The 21634-nt window shown below is 38.2% G+C and overlaps 1 protein-coding gene across 5 annotated transcripts in view; it reads right to left on the bottom strand.

Moving 5' to 3' along the window:
- LOC140486191 (glutamate receptor ionotropic, kainate 1-like) overlaps positions 1 to 21634 on the bottom strand; it is a 321766-nt gene that overhangs the window by 55071 nt on the left and 245061 nt on the right. For 3 of the 5 annotated variants that reach the window (XM_072584967.1, XM_072584968.1, XM_072584969.1), the window contains exons 8-12: positions 13683 to 13826; positions 11446 to 11553; positions 5437 to 5481; positions 4427 to 4540; positions 3773 to 3976 (exon numbers count right to left, since the gene is read on the bottom strand). In XM_072584967.1, coding sequence (XP_072441068.1) covers positions 3773 to 3976; positions 4427 to 4540; positions 5437 to 5481; positions 11446 to 11553; positions 13683 to 13826 — 615 coding nt within the window. The remainder of the gene's footprint in view (positions 1 to 3772; positions 3977 to 4426; positions 4541 to 5436; positions 5482 to 11445; positions 11554 to 13682; positions 13827 to 21634) is intronic. The other 2 variants (XM_072584970.1, XM_072584972.1) reach the window with 1 other exon arrangement.

The raw sequence follows: 21634 nt of genomic DNA on the forward strand, positions 1-21634 counted from the left end.
GACAATCCAGAATCCATTATTTTGCTGAAACAGTTACTCTGACATGAAAAGCATTACTTGATTGGAAGCTTTTTCTGTGATTTATTCTAATCAGTGTGAAAATGTTTATTTTCACAATATAAAGAGGTGTCAAATGCTTATAATTTCTGCTATTGATACTTTAACAGCCTTGAGGATGGACATATTTATAAAGATAGAATAAAAGCAATTTCTTTCATGTAAAGTTATGAATTAAAGACTACTTTAAAGCTTTTTTTCACACAGGCCATCGTTACTAAGTGGAGTTGAGACCAAAATGAGATCGGCTATGATTGTACTAAATCAGCTCGATAGGCTGAATTGCCTTCTTCTCCTCCTAGTTTTTAGGTTATGCGCCATAGGCTTCATTGGCTCTGTACTGTAAATTCCATGGTGAACAGGCAAAGAAGTGCAAAAGGTTGACATAGAAGCAATGAGGAACCTTGGAGGCAGGTAGAGAGGCACAAATCAGCATGGCAAGTATGAAGGTCCAGGAGTTAGATATGTTTCATGTCAAGAACTGTTGCTGTCTAATCCCTCTCTGACAAGTGATAGTATAGCAAAATGTATATCAATGAGACAAGGTATGGTATGTAAATGCAAAAAGGCCTCTAGCCTCTCCCTGGTGTGATCTCATCTTGCTGTCCAACATTTTGTGGAAGAATCAGACTTTCTTTCTCAACATCGAGAATCTCATTCCTGACAATTTCACCATATTTTCCCAAATGACTTGCCATTTCCCATGTTATTCAGGATCTGAGAAGATTCCACCTAATATAATGTGTAGCTAACTCATGTAACAATATTTTTGAGGTAAGTTTAATTAATAATCTCAAAGTATGTGATCCTCTGGGGAAAGACAATCATAAAACAACTGAATTCCATAGTAAGTTTGCAAGTGATATACGTAAGCCTCAGTGACATTTTAAACTTGAACATAGTTAATTACGTAGGGATGACAAGAGAACTGGTCAAGGTTTGTTAGACTAAAAAGGTATGATGCTAAATAAACTGAGAAATATTTTAAAACATATTTTGAATATATTCAAAAAACTGTATTCCATTAAAAACAAAAACATATCAAGAAATACCTATTTGTGGCTGATAAGGAAAGGAACAGAAGATTAAAGGAAGAGATTTATAATATTTTAGAGGCTGGTAGCAATCCTGAGGGTTGAATATAAATTGTAAGCCACTATAAGACAAACACAGGTTGATAAAAATTTAAATCATAGAATGTGAAATTAAAAATCAGAGCTTTTACAACAGTAGAATAGATGGTCTTTTGGTGGGAGACCAGAGAAATCATGAGGAAATGGCAGAGACAGTCGATAAATATTTTATCTGTCTTCGCTGTAGAAGTCATAAATTACATGCCAGAAACAAAAAGTAGGCAAAAGTGAGGACTGCAGATGCTGGAAACCAGAGTTTAGATTAGAGTGGTGCTGGAAAAGCACAGCAGGTCAGGCAACATCCGAGAAGCAGGAAAATCAACGTTTCGGGCAAAAACCCTTCATCAGGACTGAAGGCCTTACAAAAAATAAGCAAGGGGCTAATAAGTATGAGGAATATAAAGAAATAGATACCATAGAAAAAATGTGTTGAAGGAACTTTAGGGACTAAAGTCAACAAATCCCTAAGATCTGATGGCCTACATCCTAAGGTTATAAAAGAAGTAAAGAAGTAGTGGATAGCCTGGTTATAATTTTTTGAAATTCCCTATGTTCCACACTGATCCTAGCAGAATGGAATTACTAGCCAATTTAGTCTTACATCAGTTGTCAGGGAGATGTTGGAATCTATTTGTAAATGATGTCTTAACTATATATTGAGAAGGTCACAATATGATCAAAGTCAACATGGTTTAAAAGAAAGGAAGAAAGGTAAATTTATTAAAGTTTTGAAGATGGATCTTATTAGGTGGATAAAGGAGTGCTAGTATTTTTCTAAGAAGCATCAATAAAATGCCTAATAAAAGAATATTATGCAAATTAAGAGTTTATGGAGTTCAGGGTAAAGTATAAAATGACTGGAGTATAAGTTAATGAACAAGAAGTACTGAATCAGGATGAACAAAACATTTTCAAGTTGGTAGCATACAACCTGTCAAGTGCTGTAAAGGGTCAAGGCTCAGCTATGTAACATCTGTATTAATAAGCTGAATGAAGAGACTAATAAAAATAATATATCCAAGCTTGCAGTGATTCAAATTTAGTTCAGCTGTGAAGGGGACACAAACAAGTTCAAAGAGATTGCTTGGGCAAGAAGGTGTCAGATGGAGTATATTGTGAGCAAGTGCATGGTTGTTCAACTCATTAGTAAATATTAAAATAAACTATTTTTTTCAAAATTAAAATGCTAAATGTTGATTTCAGAGAGATTTGCATGTACCTGTTTAGGGAGCTATGTTATGTAGGCACAAAAAAGCGAATGGCATTTTGTCCTTTGCTGCAGAGGGAATGGAGTTCAAGAACAAGGACGTTTTGCATAGTGGTGTAGAGCTTTTTTGAGACTACACCTGGAGAACTGTGCGTAGTTTTTGTTTTCCACGTTCAAGGAAATATATACTTTCCTGGGGTGACACAGGCAAAGGTTCACTAGAATGGTTTCCAGAATGAAAGGGTTGTTCTATGATAGGCAGTCTGATTCACTTTACTTTCTACGGAGTTAGAATAATGAAATGTGGCCTCATTGAAACACACAAAATTCAAAAAGGGATTTGACAGAGTGGATGGAAAGAGTGCGTCCCCTTGGCTGGTAAATCTAGAACAAGGGGATGTAGATTCAGAGCAAGGCATTGAACACTTAGGATTGAGATAACCAGAGATTTCTTCACTCAGACAGTTATGAATCATTGGAATTTTCTGCTGTAGAGAGTTGCAGACACTCCATCAATACTTAAAGCTGAGATAGGCAGATGTTTGGTCTGTCATGGAATCAATGAGTATTGCAATCAGGCAGAAAAATGGAGTGCAGTTCAGAGAAAATTATTTTGGACCAGACCAAATCCCCTCAAATATACCAAGGAGATAGCTTAGACCTTAACTTTTCGTTATTTAAATGCAAGTGTAAGTTGAAGTACTCCAGATGCAACTCAATTGGTTACACCACTTGGCTTTGAGCAAAACACACTTTATTCTTACTCCAGCACATAAAATACAAACAAAAGAAGAAAGAATTGGTATAACTTTAACTTTAACTTTTAACTCCATAGGAAAACTTCACAGAATAATCAATCATGTAACTACTAAACAGCAATTATTGCAATATGGTAACATCCTATAAGCACACTTTTGGCGAAAGCAAATTTGGTAAAATAGATTGTCTCACATTCAATGTTTCTCCAGTCCAGGAGCAAAGAACATGAAGAGAAAATCCTGGCAGAGGGAGAGAAAACTCAAGCTTTTTGCTGTAGAAGGGAGGAGATGTCTAGCAGCTTCAATACCCCAACAACAACTGAAAGTTAAATTAAAACCATAGTGCTGTACGAACCTAACACCATCTATTCATGCTGCTTCTACTGTTCCAACTTGAATAAAACCTGAGGTCTTGCAAGCTGTTTACTTCATTGAGTTGGAACAGATGGCTTTACACCTCTGTCTCAACCTCTGTAAAAAAAGAACAAAATACACCTCCTAAAGCCACAGTATCATCACATTAGCCAGAATCCTATTTAACAATGGAGCTGGTTTGAGAGGCCTATTTCATCTACTTTTGCTCCTTTTTGATATGTTCTTATGCTTTTATCACTTACATGGTCAATAAGTTCTCCAACCATTCCATTCCATTCACTCTTCTCATTCTGTGCCCCATATTTTCCATCAGCTACGAGTCTAACTTCATAAGTGAAACCCAGAATGTTTGATAATTCTTTCAACAAATCAAGGCAATAACCTTCAAAACGGTCATTCCCATAAAGAGGCTTGTCAGACTTCTTGTGCATTACATAAGGATCTTCCTGTGGAATAGAACAAATAAATGAATTCTTTCAGAAGGTTTTAACCTCTGGTAACACATATTAGACTTATTAACAGAGGTTATTCCTCTGCAATTACCTCTTGCAATTAGTTTTAAAGCTTGTAACCTCATTAATATAGAAAACCAACAGCTCAACAGATTTTGTTTTGTATCTCTAAATTAATCAGATTCAATAATAACAATTGATTGATAATTAGTGTTTCTCATCTACAGTTAGTTTTTTAAACCCAAAGCTCCATTACAGACATTCAGAACATTATCTGGATTACAGCATTTTTCCAAGAACTATTGCAGTTTTTAGCCTAAATAAAAGGGGCAGTAGTCAACAATAATTCTTGATAAAATTTATTCGTTGGTGGATGTGCACTTTTGTAGTTTCAATACTATAATGTAAAGGTAATTTTGCACAAAAGAAAATCAACAAACTTACCAAAATAGTGGTGACTAAAAGAGTCCGATTAGCCAAAGAGTCAGCGATATTGGCAGACTTGTTTTTCAGGCTGTCTGTCATGTTCAGTCCTGTGTTTGAATTCCAGATTCCAATCTATAACCATGAGATCAAATCATCTTCAAATAAAACTCAGAATTGAATTTCACTAAAATCTTTTTCACTTCAACACTTGACAGTACATAAAGGACCAATTAAAACTCAAACTCACTTTTCACAAAGTGATCCTCACGTTTTTAATCTGCTTAGGCTTCAGTAGAAGTTTATAGGAAATAAATATGTGTAATGTTGAAGCCTTAGTCTTGATGGTTAACACAGATCACAATAATTGCATGTGATGTTCTGATGTTGTACAGCTGACTAATTCGCATGAGATCCCCAAGTCAGAATCAATAAAACATGCTGACCAATGAATAAAATAACTTTCTCACATGTTGGAAAGCCAATAATCGACGGATAGGTGAGCAATATAGGTAAATGTCTTTCTTTTGAGTGTTACTCTTGCTTTGCATCAATTATGCCAGAATCAGTTGACTTTTCAGAATTGTTGCAAAGGAAAGCTGCAGTTACATAGTATTTCCATTGTGTAGGAACGTAGAGATCTGTAAATGTGTCTTTAAACATGGGCGTGGAGGACTGATCACTGCTCTACTTTCTAAAAATGTTGTTGTCATAAACAGAAAAAATGGTAAAACGCTTTGATTTATTTAATTGCATTCAATTAAATAAAGTGGGCAGCCAGAACAGACTAATAAAAATAGGCTTAAAAAATGTTTCACACAATGAATTATTTTTAAATTGGAGTGATAAGTTCCATCATTTCAGGATAACCTGGGAATTGCCATATCACTCTGAGCCATGATTAGACAGAGTACATTGCATAAGAGTTTGTTTCAAAATTTGGAAAAAAACATTTCACTGAATGCAAAACAATAGAACTAAACTAAACACAAAAAATTATACAAACTACACAAACAGAAATCAAAACAAACCTTCTGCCATACTTTACTGTAGGGATAACGAGAGCCACGAGAAGGCTTGTAAGAAATAAAGTAGCTTGTTAAAATAAAATTATTTTACAATTGTTTTAGAACAGAAAGGAAAAATCAAACAAATGGCGGCCAGTTTTGCCAGCTTATTACTTTTCAGTGTGTTCTGTAAATGTCAAAGGCACTCTTACATTGGTCAGTAAAGATAAGTAAATTTTGTGCTCAGTGGTGATCCTAACATTGAAGGATGCCTAGCTGAGAAGCCAAGCAAACTTTTTAATGGGAACATTAAATTTCTCGATCTGCAATTTGTGTAATCTTATTAAATTGGACTTCATGTCAATTATTCCATCAACTGTCAAGTAGCCAATCACACTAAAGAATTCTCAGATTCAGGCAACGTGAAAATGGAAACCATTCATAATCAAGTCAATTTATGAGGAAGTTACATAAAGCAAACTAGTCATTAGGACAAGCACATAAAAGAATAAAATAAAAACAAAATAAAATTATAGAAGCTGAAAAAAAAGTAAATTTTAAATAAGTAATTTTTCCTCAATTCCAGCATATAAAATTTAGTAGCTAATCATTATGGAGACATTTAACAAAATTCCATAAACTTATTCTTTTGGATAGAATTGGTTGTTCAGTTAAAATTATAACTCAGAATTATATTAAAAACCCAGTTACACTACATCAAATAAATGTCGGGAAGAAGAGGAGGAACATACTACAGCGGGACTTTGGAGAACTAGGAAGAAGGCTGAAAAGCAGGACGTCCAAGGTGGTTATCTCCGGTTTGCTTCCAGTTCCTCGGGCTGGCGAGGCCAGAAACAGGGAGATAATGGACTTGAATCTGTGGTTGGGGAACTGGTGCAGGAAGCAAGGATTTAAATTCTAGGATCACTGGGGTATGTTTTGCGGTAAGCAAATTGAAGGGAAAGTTAGAGCAAGGAAAGTCAAGAAAGATAACTGTATCAATGAGGCAGAAAACTCAGAAAGGGATCATGCTGTAATGTTGAGTGAAATAGGAGTTGATGGGAAGGATGAGGGCAGTAACAAATTAAAAATACTATACATGAATGCATGAAGCATTAGAAATAAGATGGATGAGCTTGAGGCTCTTTTGGAAATTGGCAGATACAATATTGTGGGGATAACTGGGATGTGGCTTCAAGTGGACAGGGCCTGGGAAATGAATATTCAAGGCTACACTTGCTATCGTAAGGACAGACTGACGGGCAGAGGGGGTGGGGTGGCAATGTTGGTAAGGGATGATATTCAGTCCCTTGCACAGGGGGACCTAGAATCAGGGGATATAGAGTCAGTGTGGATAGAGCTGAGCAATTCTAAGGGTAAAAAGACCGTCTTGGGAGTGATCAACAGGCTCCCATACAGTAGACTGGATGTTGGATGTAAGTTGAATAAGGAGCTGAAATTGTCCTGTCGCAAAGATGTTACTACAGTTGTTATGGGGGATTTCAACATGCAGGTAGACTGGGAGAATCAGGATGGTACTGGACCCCAAGAAAGAGACTTTGTGGTGTGCCTCAGAGATGGATTCTTAGAACAGCTGGTGCTGGAGCTGACCAGGGAGAAGGCAACTCTGGATCTTGTATTATGCAATGAACCAGAATTGGTCAGGGACCTCGAAGTGAAGGAGCCATTGGGAAGTAGTGACCATAATACAATAAGCTTCAATCTGCAATTTGAGAGGGAGAGGGTACAATCGGAAGTGACAATATTTCTGTTGAATAAAGGGAACTATGGAGCTATGAGGGAGGAGCTGGCCAAAGTTCAATGGTGCAATACCTTAGCAGGGATGACAGTGGAGGAACAATGGCGGATATTTCTGTGTATAATGCAGAAGTTGCAGGATCAGTTCATTCCAAAAAGGAAGAAAGATCCTAGGAGGAGGCATAGGTGGCCGTTGCTGACGAGGGAAGTTAAGAAACATATAAAGTCAAAAGAGAAAAAGTATAACATAGCAAAGATAAGTAGGAAAACGGAGGACTGGGAAGCTTTTAAAGAACAACAGAGGATTATTAAGAAGGAAATACGCAGAGAAAAAATTAGGTACGAAGGTAAACTGGCCAATAATATAAAAGGGGATAGTAAAAGTTTTTTTTAGGTATGTGAAAGGCAAAAAAATGGTTGAGACTAAAATTGGGCCCTTGAAGACAGAAACAGGGGAATATATTCTGGGGATCAAAGAAATGGCAGAAGAATTGAATTGGTACTTCAGATCTGTGTTCACTGGGGAAGACACAAGCAAACTCCCAGAGGTAACAGTGGCTGAAGGACCTGAACTAAAGGGAATTTATATTTGCCAGGAATTGGGGTTGGAGAGACTGTTAGGTCTGAAGGCTGATAAGTCCCCGGGGCCTGATGGTCTACATCCCAGGATACTGAAGGAGCTGGCTCGAGAAATTGTAGATGCATTGGTGATTATTTTCCAGAGTTCGATAGTTTCGGGATCAGTTCCTGTGGATTGGAGGGTGGCTAATGTTGTACCACTTTTTAAGAAAGGTGGGAAAGAGAAAGCGGGAAATTATAGACCAGTTAGTCTGACCTCAGTGGTGGGAAAGATGCTGGAGTCTATTATAAAGGATGAAATTACGACACATCTGGATAGTAGTAACAGGATAGGTCAGAGTCAGCATGGATTTATGAAGGGGAAATCAGGCTTGACTAATCTTCTGGAATTTTTTGAGGATATAACTATGAAGATGGACAAGGGAGATCCAGTAGATGTAGTGTACCTGGACTTTCAGAAAGCTTTTGATAAAGTCCCACATAGGAGGTTAGTGAGCAAAATTAGGGCGCATGGTACTGGGGGCAAAGTACTAACTTGGATTGAAAGTTGGTTGGCTGATAGGAAACAAAGAGTAGTGATAAACGGCTCCATTTCGGAATGACAGGCAGTGACCAGTGGGGTACCGCAGGGATCAGTACTGGGACCGCAGCTTTTTACAATATATGTTAATGATATAGAAGATGGTATTAGCAATAACATTAGCAAATTTGCTGATGATACTAAGCTGGGTGACAGGGTGAAATGTGATGAGGATGTTAGGAGATTACAGGATGACCTGGACAAGTTAGGTGAGTGGTCAGATGCATGGCAGATGCAGTTTAATGTGGATAAATGTATGGTTATCCACTTTGGTGGTAAGAACAGGAAGGCAGATTACTACATAAATGGAATCAATTTAGGTAAAGGGGCAGTACAGAGAGATCTGGGGGTTCTTGTACACCACTCAATGAAGGTAAGCATGCAGGTACAGCAGGTAGTGAAGAAGGCTAATAGCATGCTGGCTTCATAACAAGAGGGATTGAGTATAGAAACAAAGAGGTTCTTCTGCAGCTGTACAGGGCCCTGGTGAGACCACACCTGGAGTACTGTGTGCAGTTCTGGTCTCCAAATTTGAGGAAAGACATTTTGGCTATTGAGGGAGTGCAGCGTAGGTTCACGAGGTCAATTCCTGGAATGGTAGGATTACCTTACACTGAAAGAGTGGAGCGACTGGCCTTGTATACCCTTGAGTTTAGAAAATGGAGAGGGGATCTGATCGAGACATATAAGATTATTAAAGGATTGGACACTCTTGAGGCAGGAAACATGTTTCCGCTGATGGGTGAGTGCCGAACCAGAGGACACAGCTTAAAAATACGGGGTAGACTATTTAGGACAGAGATGAGGAGAAACTTCTTCACCCAGAGAGTGGTGGCTGTGTGAAATGTTCTCCCCAGAGGGCAGTGGAGGCCCAGTCTCTGGATTCATTTAAGAAAGAGTTGGATAGCGCTCTCAAGGATTGTGGAATCAAGGGTTATGGAAATAAGGCAGGAACAGGATACTGATTAAGGATGATCAGCCATGATCATATTGAATGGTGGTGCAGGCTCGAAGGGAAGAATGGCCTACTCCTGCACCTATTGTCTATTGTCTATAAATAAGGCTTGAGATATGAGAGCAGAATGGAAGAAGTTCTCATCTAACTAATAAATTCTCTGATGGCCTTTGGGAGATTCACAGGCTAACCTGCAGCTGATCGATGAGCAGTGTAACTTCAGGATCCCTCCCATTAATCTATTTGAGTTAAATTCTGTAGTTGTGGCTAGAATCAGGGCAGTAATGATAGTAACCACTGAGGTCAAGGCATTGTTTGACCAGGAGCTAATATAGATCAATCAACATAAGAGTGCTCAATGAACAGGACTTAGCGTCATATGTTAGGAAACAAGCAGCAGTAAGAGTAAAGGAGGGTATGGAGGGTGAAACACAGGAGACTGCCATGAAAGCATTGGAATAGTCAAGTCCATAGGTAACAAGCCCTGGTTGATAGTCTCAGTAACAGGTGTGTTCAAAGCAGGGACAGGGATGACCACTGCTCCAGAGATAATCTTGATGATGGAGAATATAGGGGCCTGAAGTTTCCCTTCAGGTCGAGCATAGTGTTAAGGTTGTGAATAGTCTGATACAGTGTCTGATTTGCAGGGACTATAACTAAGGATGGAGGGATGACCAAATCTTTTCTAGGTTTAATGACAAGGTCAGAGAGATGCAGGAATTTAGGAATTGAATTCCAAAGCTTCGTACCTTGGATAATATTTACAGCAACTACAAATACTACTGCATTCAAAATGTTGTGCACAAACCTGCAAAAACTTACTTTTGGCTATTTGTTACCATGTACCCACTACGTTTGTAAGTTTGGTGGACTCAGACTGATGTTGCATGTTAATAAATACAAATCATTAAACGGACGTTCCTGGTTATAGGACAATCTGTCCTATCACCACTTTTCTCACAAAGTTTCTACTTGGATAAAGCTGACAACCAGCAGTGTTATTTGAAAAAAAATCCTCATGAAGGTGACTGCTTTGATGTTTGCTGGTCAGGCATGTGCTTAGCATATTTTGATGCTCCAAGAATTTATGCTTAACTTGGCAACTATCTGAGATGGCAGGAATCCCCTAGAACTTCTGATAAAATATCATATTAATGTTAAATGTTAACTCCACAGGTACTGCCAGAACTGCTGACAGAAATTTTAAAACAGAAAATTCTGAAAGTAGTGCTATGGGTTGTATTTAAATTTTAAAAATTGTATTTCTCAGTTTTTAGCCATGTATACTTTCATTTTACTATAGGAGTTAGAGCTTTCAGTTTACCAGATTATTATGGTTGTGCATTGGTAAATTAACAATTTTGAACTTTAAGCACATGTACCATTGAAGAAAAAAACAATCCTTCAAAACAAGAATGTTTCATTTATATCACAAAGACAATAACTAAATGGAGCTATGTAGAGGATGATTTGCAGTTATTTAGCATATTTCTCAAAGCAAATTACACATAACCAATTACAGAGAAGTATTTCACTGGACATAGAGTCATAGTCATAGAGGTGTACAGCATGGAAACAGACCTTTCGATCCAACCCGTCCATGCCAACCAGATATCCCAACCCGGACATGAAACACATGCAGTCTGGACTGTACATACAGTCAGATTTCACAAGAGTATTTTGATGAATGATCAAGTAATTTTTTTTAGGTTACGCTTATAATGAGTTCATTTTAGCCAGGACAATGAGGGAATACAGTTGTTTGACTGATGTCAGATAGGATCTAACTGCTGGAAGCGGCAAACATGTTTATCTGATGGACATCTTTGAAAATGTAGTTTTCTCTTAGTTTGCTAGATAGTGTCACTCTAGATAATGTGCACAAGAGCTAAATTGAACCTTGAACTCAATATGCTGTCTGAGAGGTGGGACTGTTATTAAATCAAATCAAACTAATGCAAACACACATGTTGTATGATTAAAAAAAAGACTTTGGTTTCTTAGATCACAATCTTCTCCAGACAGCAAAGACATTCAAATAGAAAACTAAGAATTGCTTCAAGGTTAATAAGTTTATGGTATTGACCACAATGCTTTTAATATACGTGGTGATGCTATCAAAAACAAATCCTTGCATTAGTATGTAAAACACTGCATTTACCTGTTCCAGGCCTTCCTCCTTCAGACTTATAATGTCCAAATTGAAATCTTTCCGTAGACCATCAGTTTTATTGAAGGTGATACGCCCTGTCAGGCCATCCCACTGTATCTAAGGGACAATATTACAAAAGCACATTTAGTTTCACTTCACTTGTCACCAGATTGAAGGGCGGGGTTAAACAATCATTCATATGCATTGTTTGTATAAATTATAGGTCTCCAAATCAGTATCAGCTGACACTCAAGTGGCACAGAAGGGTATATTTTGAAACTTAGTATCAATGTTTGAGTTGTGAGCACTTGGATTGGAAGTGTCGATTCGTAACTAGGGCCCTGGGGTCAGTTCATTCAATTTGCACCTGGCTCAATACTCAGACATCAATATTTAGCCAGGACAAAAAAACATCATAAAAAGGAATTGCTTGGAATGTCCAATGCAGAAGTTATTACCATTCTATTTATTCTGGAATATACAAGTATATTTGCATGATGTGTTTTTCATTCTTATTAACTGTTTTTGCCATAAGAAAGGACTTGGAAAACAAGAAGATTGCTGCTTCCATCTCAAATGGTATAGAAATAAACGTGTTCAAAATAGATTGCATTGGTATCTGTGTACCTTACATTAATAGATATCAATCTCTTTAGCTCAAAATTAGGTAAAAGATTGAACAGAATACATTCTCTGTGATACTAATTTGTGCTTAAGGTTTGAATGCTAGTCACATAACTGATCAGCACAAAATGTCCACAACACCACCAGCAACTCATCAAATAATTTAAGCCATTACTGAAAAACAAATTACTCTTTAATGTGGGACACATACTGAATAACTTCCCACTTTTTTGTAGTGTGAATTTTTCCTTCAGAGTTTGAGTTACTAAAGCTCGAAAATCAATTGTAAACTTAGCCAATAGTGAAGAAAAAATAAAGACAACACATATATGAGACATCAAGTCCAGATTAGGTCCAGCAATTTGTTGCACAGAATGTTTTTTTAAAATTTTCTATAATCCCTAAATACTTACAGCAGAAGACAGTGCCAAAATACTTGGTAAGTTGCAAACCTATAACCTAAGATATTATGTAGTCTATAACACTACACCCGAACTATATTTGATCATATATTTTTATAAAATTGTATCAAATCTTCTATTTGCATTCTTGCTGAGTACCTGGGATTCTCTGTTAGTTCACCAATTGCTGTAATGCACTAAATTAGTTGGACAATTTTATCAAATGATACGCAGAAGTCAATAACTCCATTAGGTGTCAGCCAACCTGAAGCAAAATACTGTGAATCACCCAGAATGTGGTGGTGTTAGAAATGGGCTAACTGGGGAGGGATGGAGATGGGGCAGATGCAGGAAATTAGCTGCAGACTTGGGAGATCTCCAGCTATCCTCTTGGCTTCACATCAGAGCGTTCTACCAGCATCCAGAAATACCAGGAGGTTTGGAGCCCTGAGGATGGTGCTGCTAAACAAAGGGGACTGACCTTGACGATCCTTCAGACTCCCGATCTATGTAGGGAATAGTGGAGCTCTCACAGCCAACCTTTCTTTGGAATATCTTTGCATTTGGGTGCCCTCAGGTGAGAAGGCAAAAGGGCATTGAATTAAATCTCTAACATGTGCTGGTGCAATCTTTCCTGGAGAGAAGTTTTACTCACAAAAGTCATTGGATAGTGTAGCAATGCTGGAGACCTAACCCAAAACCTCTCAAACCTTGCCTCTTATTTCCTACACCTCAAATCTGAATGCAATGAAGAGAAAAATCCGCTGTAACATTGGTAATATTTACTTACAAATATATAAAACGTGCTGAAGATATGATTGTGCTGTCAACATTATTTATTGCTCATTCCTTAAAATCTCTCCTTATTTACATTGGAAAGTATCTATTGATTTGTATCCTTTTCCAAGACATCAGTTTGCTCAAGAGACAAGCAAAAGCCAGTGGAAATTAAAATTGACAGTGATGCATAACCATTGGTACTCTGGAGTGTTGCCAAACCATAACAGTAGCCAATCATTAGTACTTTATTTTAAATAGGTGGGTAAGTTAATAAGCTGGCGAGATGTTTTTTTTTTCTGTGCAAGTATTACTAGGTTCACTGATGTGAAACTTGTAGCTGTCCCACTCTTACAAATCCTCCAACTGTTCAAACAGATGCACTGAGGTGGGAAATAAATCTCCACTGAAAAAACAATCACTGAAGATAAACAGTTTACTTGCCTCTTTGATGAGATTCATGAACCTGGATCCAAAGCGCCAAGGCTTGTGCCTATGACACTGTAAAGAGCTGACTGTCATTTGAAATGCCTTCCGAAAAGCTAGAGATACGACATACACCGCATCATACATCAGGGCTGCATCTGTCTGCCAGAAAATATTGAACCAATATTTCAATAGCAGGTATGAATCAGACAGTTAATGTTGGATTAATGTTGGACAGAGGTAATTAAACACAGTTGACACCATTGATTGTATATATATTTTCACAATCTTATATTCAATAAGAAATGTATTTGTAATATGAAATAGAATCCATATCACCATCCCACAGTTTAAACCATTTACATTACATTTTAGAACATTGTATTCGACATAGCAAGATTCAAGCAACAATATGAAAAATGATTTAGTGATGTTTGGAGGATATGCAATGGGGAATAATGAGGTCATAGGAATTAGTGGAAAACTCTCCATTGGTTGAAGTCATATTTAGCACAAAGCATGATGTTGTGGTTATTGGAGACTAATCAGCTTAGCACCAGATCAATGCAGAAACTCCTTAGCGTCGTCACCTAGGCTCAACTAAAGTTAGCAGCTTCATCAGTAACCATACCCTTTATTATATGATTGAAAAATATTCGCAGATGATTACAAAATACTACAGTCCATTTGCAACTCTCCAGACTGTAAAGGGGTCAATGCCCAGATGTAGCAAGACCTGGGTAGCATTCAAACTTGGGCTGACAAGTGGCAAGTAATATTCATGCCAAGTGCCAGGTAATGATCGTCGCTAAAAATAGAATATTTAATCCTCTTCCCCTTACAATTAATGAATTCCTAACCATCAATCATTGGTTACCATAGATCAAAAACTTAACTAAACCAGACATTTAATATTGTGGCTTCAAGAGCAGAAAAGAAGCTGGGAATTCTACAGCAGATAACTCACCTCCTTAATTCCCTGAACATGTAACAAAGCACAAGTCAGTAGTGTGATGGAATGATCTTCTTTTAAGACAAATAAGTCTCCAACAGTACTCAAGAAACTTGACACCATCCGGTGCATAGCAACTGACTGAGCACCTTAAACATTCATTCCCTTCACTCACACAAACTCAAGATGTCTACTATTAGAATGGCAGGATATCAGATGAATGGAAACATCCCCAGGTTTACATGTCAATCCAAACTACATGCCATTTTGATATGGAACTATTGCTACATTTATGAACTTTAGTGGGTTAAGAAGGCAGCTCACCAACATCTTCCAAAGGACAATTAAAAATGTGCAATAAATGCCTACAATGCTCACATCCCATAGAATAATTTTAAAAAAAGAATTTCAGCTATCCCATAATTAACAAATAAAATCAAAAATATTATTTTGGTGTAGATTTTCCACATTTTACTGAGTTACAGCAGCTCTTTCACAAGTATTCACACACATAGCAAATTATCCTACATACACAGCTAGCTATAAATTTATCATTTCACATGTGCAAACTACCTTTTTTTGATCATTAAGAATTTCACATTCATTAATGCTGCTAATGCTAACAGGGAGGAAGAGAACATATTCCCATTTCTAGAAGCTATCAGCCTGAGCCATTTGTAGGTCAGGAAAGGATAGTTAAGATGCAGAGTAAACCTTTCTCAACTCTTCCTTGATGATGTTAATAAATATGTAAAAATATGCTCCCTAATTCATCAGTGTGAGATTTCCCCACTTTTAGCACTATTTGGTCTTTTATCAAGAATTCTATGGCCCTGTATTGAAGAGCCAAATGCAAAGCTCAACTCTCTCTACTGCAGGCATCGTAATCCTGTCTACCTTTGACTCACTTTCAATGAACTATGAACCAGCACCCTAAGGTCTCTTTGCTCAGCAACATTCCCAAGACCCTATTATTAAGTGTATAAGCCCTACTCTGATTTGCCTTAACAAAATGCAACACAATACACTTATCCGAATTAAACTCCACCTGCCTATCTGGTCACTGTCCACTTCTTCACTGTCCACTAAGTATCAATGAAATGTCTTAGTGTCAAGTATGACTCAGAAATTATTCTGTTATTTCATCATCACCAGAGATTTCATTTGTTTTTAAGAAGTTCCTACAACAAATAGTTGGTAACACAGATGCTGAGTATTGCTGAAGAAAAGCTAATTCTGCGAGAGTTTTTGTGTTACACTCATCAGGACAATTAGTGAGAATATAAATAAAATGAAAACAAACATTTGTACACATTTAGTATAAAAGTTGTCTTTCCCCCTTTTTTGGTATTTCTTGTGAATTATCCTGATGAGTGAGAGATGAAAAGCTTTGACAAAATATGTATTCTTTCCCAACAGTACTGTAACTACTTCAAAGTTATAAAATGTGAATTGGGTATAAAATTTTGTGGATGCCCCACACTATCTAAAATCAGCACCAATTTGCAGTTAGCATGGGACATCTAGTTTATAGATTTTTTTTGTTTTTGTTTCAAATATCAGTCCCGTTAACTACTTCATGAGACTGCTGTGTATAAATATCATTATCAACTCCGGGGAGCTTGGGACAGATAAGGGCTAGACACCGTAGTAGTGCAAATTAGTAATATTACCTAAACTATATCCATGATTTGGAGATGCCGGTGTTGGACTGGGGTGTACAAAGTTAAAAATCACACAACACCAGGTTATAGTCCAACAGGTTTAATTGGAAGCAAACTAGCTTTCGGAGCGATGCTCCTTCATCAGGTGATTGTGGAGGGCTCGATCGTAACACAGAATTTATAACAAAAATTTGCAGTGTGATGTAACTGAAATTATACATTGAAAAATTGATTGTCTGTTAAGCCTTTCATCTGTTAGAATACAGTGATAGTTTCACTTCTTTCATGTGTAAATCACAAAACCCTTTTTTTAAAGTTGCATTCTCGGGTTAGCTGTTAACAATGGTGATAGCTGGACAATGTGTTGAAGGTGTTGGCCCCCTGTGTTCTCTGTCTGTGACCTGATGTTTAGATTGATTCTAATCTAAAAAGTGAGATAACAAAGGTTTACATAAATTCATGCAGTTTTTGAGCTCAGAGTTCTATATGAACGTATGCAGTTTTTGAGCAAAGTGCAATGTAACTATGCAAGTACAAATTCACCACACAAAATATATGTGTGCATGTGGGTCTTTGTCTGTCTGTGTGTGTGTGTCTGTCTGGGGTGGGGGTTGTGAGTGTGTGTGCGTGTAGTGAGTGCGTGGTGTAGTGAGTGTGTGTGTGCGTGTAGTGAGTGCAGAGTGTCTTAAGTCTGTGAGGAGGTGCATGCATGTGTGAGTGTGGGAGTGTGTGTGTCTATAAGGGTGTGTGTGGGTGTCCGGCTCTCAGGACAACTCCATACAACCCTGTCACGGTGGATGCTGGAAGACGTGTCAGATTGTGGACATAGATCCCACTATTACGCGTGGGAACACCTCCCACCTTGTACATGGCAGGTCCTCATGTGACTCAGCCAATGTTGTCTATCTTATACGTTGCAGGCAAGGATGCCCGGAGGCATGGTACATTGGGGAAACCGATCAAAGGCTACGACAACGGATGAATGGGCACCGCACAACAATCAACAGACAGGAGGGTTCCTCCCAGTTGGGGAACACTTCAGTGGGCCAGGATATTCAGCCTCGGACCTTCGGGTGACCATCCTCCAAGGTGGACTTCGGGACAGGCAGCAGAGGAAAGTGGCCGAGCAGAGGCTGATAGCTAAGTTCGGTACCCATAGGGAGGGCCTCAACTGGGACCTTGGGTTCATGTCACATTACAGGTGACCACCATTGCACTACACACACACACACACAGATATTTCTACACACACACACGCACACACACACTCTCACATACACACAGACACAGGTACACATATGCGCACACAGACACCCATCACACCCTTATAGACACACATACTCCCACACACACATGCGCCTCCTCACAGACTTAAGACACTCTGCACTCACTACACGCACACACACTTTCTCACACTCACAATCCCCACCCCAGACAGACACACACACACAGACAGACAAAGACCCACATGCACACATATATTTTGTGGGGTGAATTTGTACTTGCAGAGTTACATTGTACTTTGCTCAAAAACTGCATACATTCATGTAGAACTCTGAGCTCAAAAACTGCATGAATTTATGTAAAACTTTGTTATCTCACCTTTTAGATTAGAATCAATCTAAACATCAGGTCATAGACAGAGAACACAGGGGGCTAATACCTTCAACATATTGTCTAGCTATCACCATTGTTAACAGCTAACCCGAGAATGCAACTTTAAAAAAAGGGTTTTGTGATTTACACATGAAAGAAGTGAAACTATCACTGTATTCTAACAGATGAAAGGCTTAACAGACAATCAATTTTTCAATGTATAATTTCAGTTACATCACACTGCAAATTTTTGCTATAAATTCTGTGTTACGATCGAGCCCTCCACAATCACCTGATGAAGGAGTGTCGCTCCGAAAGCTAGTGTGCTTCCAATTAAACCTGTTGGACTATAACCTGGTGTTGTGTGATTTTTAACTTTAAACTACATCCAGAATTGTGAAAGAGCAAGGCTGCCCTAGAGCATTCTACCTTCAGATCCCTGTTCCATGTGATCCACCATCACCGATGTAGTTTAAACCATATGTGCAGCTCCCAAAATTCTCTCTTGACACAACTTTATAAACTATGTACATTTTAATCCCATCTCTACTTCCACACCTGTCCATGTAGCTTTCATTATTGGCATCAATCTCCAAATGATTTCGTGACTTTCTTGCAGGGCTGTAGATGGGTGTAAAGATGGTATCACTTTATTTAACGTATCTTTGATTGTGGATTGACATGGAAAAAGTACTATTTTCAAACCAAGGAATCCGGAACAAACTGACACAGTTTTATAAACAAGTTACTGCTGGTGTTTACAGTGCTGCTTTGTCCAAGCCGTGAGGGAAGCTGTTTGTCCATAGCCCAGCACCAAGACAGTACATAATATTTGGGATTTGGCTGGCAACAATTCAAGACACTGGTCACTATTACACAAACCAGTTGTAGACGCCAAAAGTCATCCACCTGAAAACAACTCTTGACATTGGTTCTTGCATAGCTGAACAACTTGTGGGTGTGAACAAAACAGTGGGAAAGCCTTCGGACTGTAGGAAGGACAGAATGTGTCTCTGTTTCTGCAGTAAAAATATCTGAAATCAGAAGAAAGCTAGTTATTTCCTCCTACAAGTTACTGGTTAAAGTTGCAGTTAGTGTATTAATCACTCTGTGTCTTCTGCGAAGAGGGGAAGAAACCTGGTGAGAAGTGACTGAAGAACAGAAAGTCTTCGGAATGGTCCAGAATGATGATCTCAGCCAATCCTATGGACTACTGCTATTGAGGACTTTTCCTCTCCTCCACAAAACCAATATTTTATTTGTTTAAACATGTCTCTCTACCTGTTTGTGTAGGTGCTTTTAAAAGGGTTCAAAGTTTAACTAGAAGTGATAAATGTTGATAGTTCATAGCCTTTACTTGAGATTAGAATTTGCTCAATTAGGGATGGGAATTATCTCACCAGTGATGACCACATTCATTATTACTTTAATATCTGAAATTTTCATGAAATACAAATTGTTTTTAAAAAAGACACTGACTTAATTTGTCTGCTGTGACTTGACATGCCTAGGCAACCCACATGGAAAAACAAAATTGGCTGCATCAGAATTACTATATTTACCAAGATGTGGAGGTGCCGGTGTTGGACTAGGGTGGACAAGGTAAAAAATCACACAACACTGGGTTATAGTTATTTGGAAGCACAAGCTTTCAGAACACTAGCTACCTGACGAAGGAGCAGCGCTCTGAAAGCTTATACTTCCAAATAAACCTGTTGGACTATAACCTGGTGTTGTGTGATTTTTTAACTTTACTTTACCAAGAGGCACTGAAACTCTGTGAGGTGTCAAGAAATTTGCATACTTTGTTTTACTCACAATTGCATCATAACATCACATATTGGGAGATGAAAGGTTCCCTTTAACCATCTAGCTTTAAATGAAACAATGGCACAGACACCAGATTCCGCACAGAAACAATATATCAACAGCAATCTATGAGCAGCAAAAAGAGAGAGAAAGCAACATAGATTAATAACAGCAAGGATAATGAAAATTCTTCTCTCTTTTTCTCTTGGTCAATATCCCTCAAGCTAAGAAAGTAGCTGCTGAAAGCCATGGAACAACAAATAACCATTCACTATGAACTCTAGGATGTCTGCAGCCTTACCATTATAGAGGAAAGAAAACAACAAAACAACTGCTCTGATCCTTTCATTCACTGTCTTTGCTATTATTATCCACTCTGTACTCAAGATACTTCTCCCCATCTTCATTCTTTTAAAAGCTTTATTACTGTGTCTGCTATTGTGTTTATATATACTTTCCTCAGTTTTAATCAGCAATAAGGCTCTACTCCCTTTCACTGAAGAAAATCAAAGAAATGGTTCCCTTTCATGTTTAATTGAAGTGTGATAACTAAATTCCAAAAATTAAATAAAAGTATTTGTTGCAACCAAGAGGGGTTTAAAAAGATAGGGTCGAAGATCACCCTCCTCACCTGTCATAACAGCATGATTTCTTTTCCTTTCACTCATGGGATGTGGGTGTAACTCACTGGTCTGGTATTTATTACCCATCCTTAGCTGCCCCCCCACCCCCTTGACAAGATTGCCTTATTGAACTGCTGTAGTCAGACCTACAATGCCATTAGGGAGGGAATTCCAAGATTCCCGTCCAGCGACAGTGAAGGAACAGTACATATTTGAAAGTCAGGATGGCGAGTGGCTTGGAGGAGATATTACTGGTTGTGGTGTTCCCTTGTAACTGCTGCCCTTGACCTTCTCGATGGTAGTGATTGTGGATTTGAAAGGTGCTGTCTGAGGATCTTTTGTGAATTTCTACAGTGCATCTTGCAGATAGTATACACTGCTGCTACTGAGCATTGGTGGTGGAGACTAAACGTTTGCGCACCTTCTTCTTGGAAGACAAATAAAATTGTGAAGTCGGAAGCCAGCTGTCTGCATAAGCTGGTATCTGAGCTGTGACTCCTGGTTATAAAAGCTGCAATAACGGAGGAAGACTAGACTAAACTTTGAATTATCATCATCTCCTTTGCACACTGGGGCAAGATTAAGATACTGGATTGAAGAGATGGTAGCATTTTCAGCTCTTATGAAGAAGCTAACAGTTGTATGTTCTCACAATAAGAAAATTATTCACCACCTCATACAGGAATGAATTTGGTAGATGGAAAGAAGATTGATGAACATTGTGAAGAAAGAAATTATTATTTCTGTACTACTCCTTAAGTAAGAATTTCTCTTTGTCAGTAGTGATACTACCAAAAACACACTCTTCAGCGTGAGGTTCTCCTCTGTAGACAATGATATCTTGGGAAGAATATTAGAAAATGGGATTCCACCATCGTCAATAACAGAATGAGCTTAATGACTCTCAGAAATGAGACCCTCTTGGACACAAAAATCATTACTCAGGTATATGGAAATCTCCTGCATAACACTCGGATCTGCAGAGTTGCTTGTAAATTCAGCATTAACTTCAGGTATTTTCTCTACAAAAGCTACATTGGCAAGAGGAAGGACATCTAATTTTTGATAATTCTTAAGATACTTGACCTGAGGTCAACGTTTTCCTGTTGCACTCCTTTCATCTTTTCAGATGCAGGACTGAGAATCATTTTTCAGAAGTCTCTTTTTTTAGATTAGATTAGATTACTTAGATTAATACATTGTGGAAACAGGCCCTTCGGCCCAACAAGTCCACACCGACCCGCCAAAGCATAACCCACCCATACCCCTACATTTACCCCTTGTGAGATTTCTCAAGGGCTACTTTCCATTTTCACCCGTTAACTC

Source organism: Chiloscyllium punctatum, chromosome 15 (genome assembly GCF_047496795.1).
Source record: "Chiloscyllium punctatum isolate Juve2018m chromosome 15, sChiPun1.3, whole genome shotgun sequence".
NCBI lineage: Eukaryota > Metazoa > Chordata > Chondrichthyes > Orectolobiformes > Hemiscylliidae > Chiloscyllium > Chiloscyllium punctatum.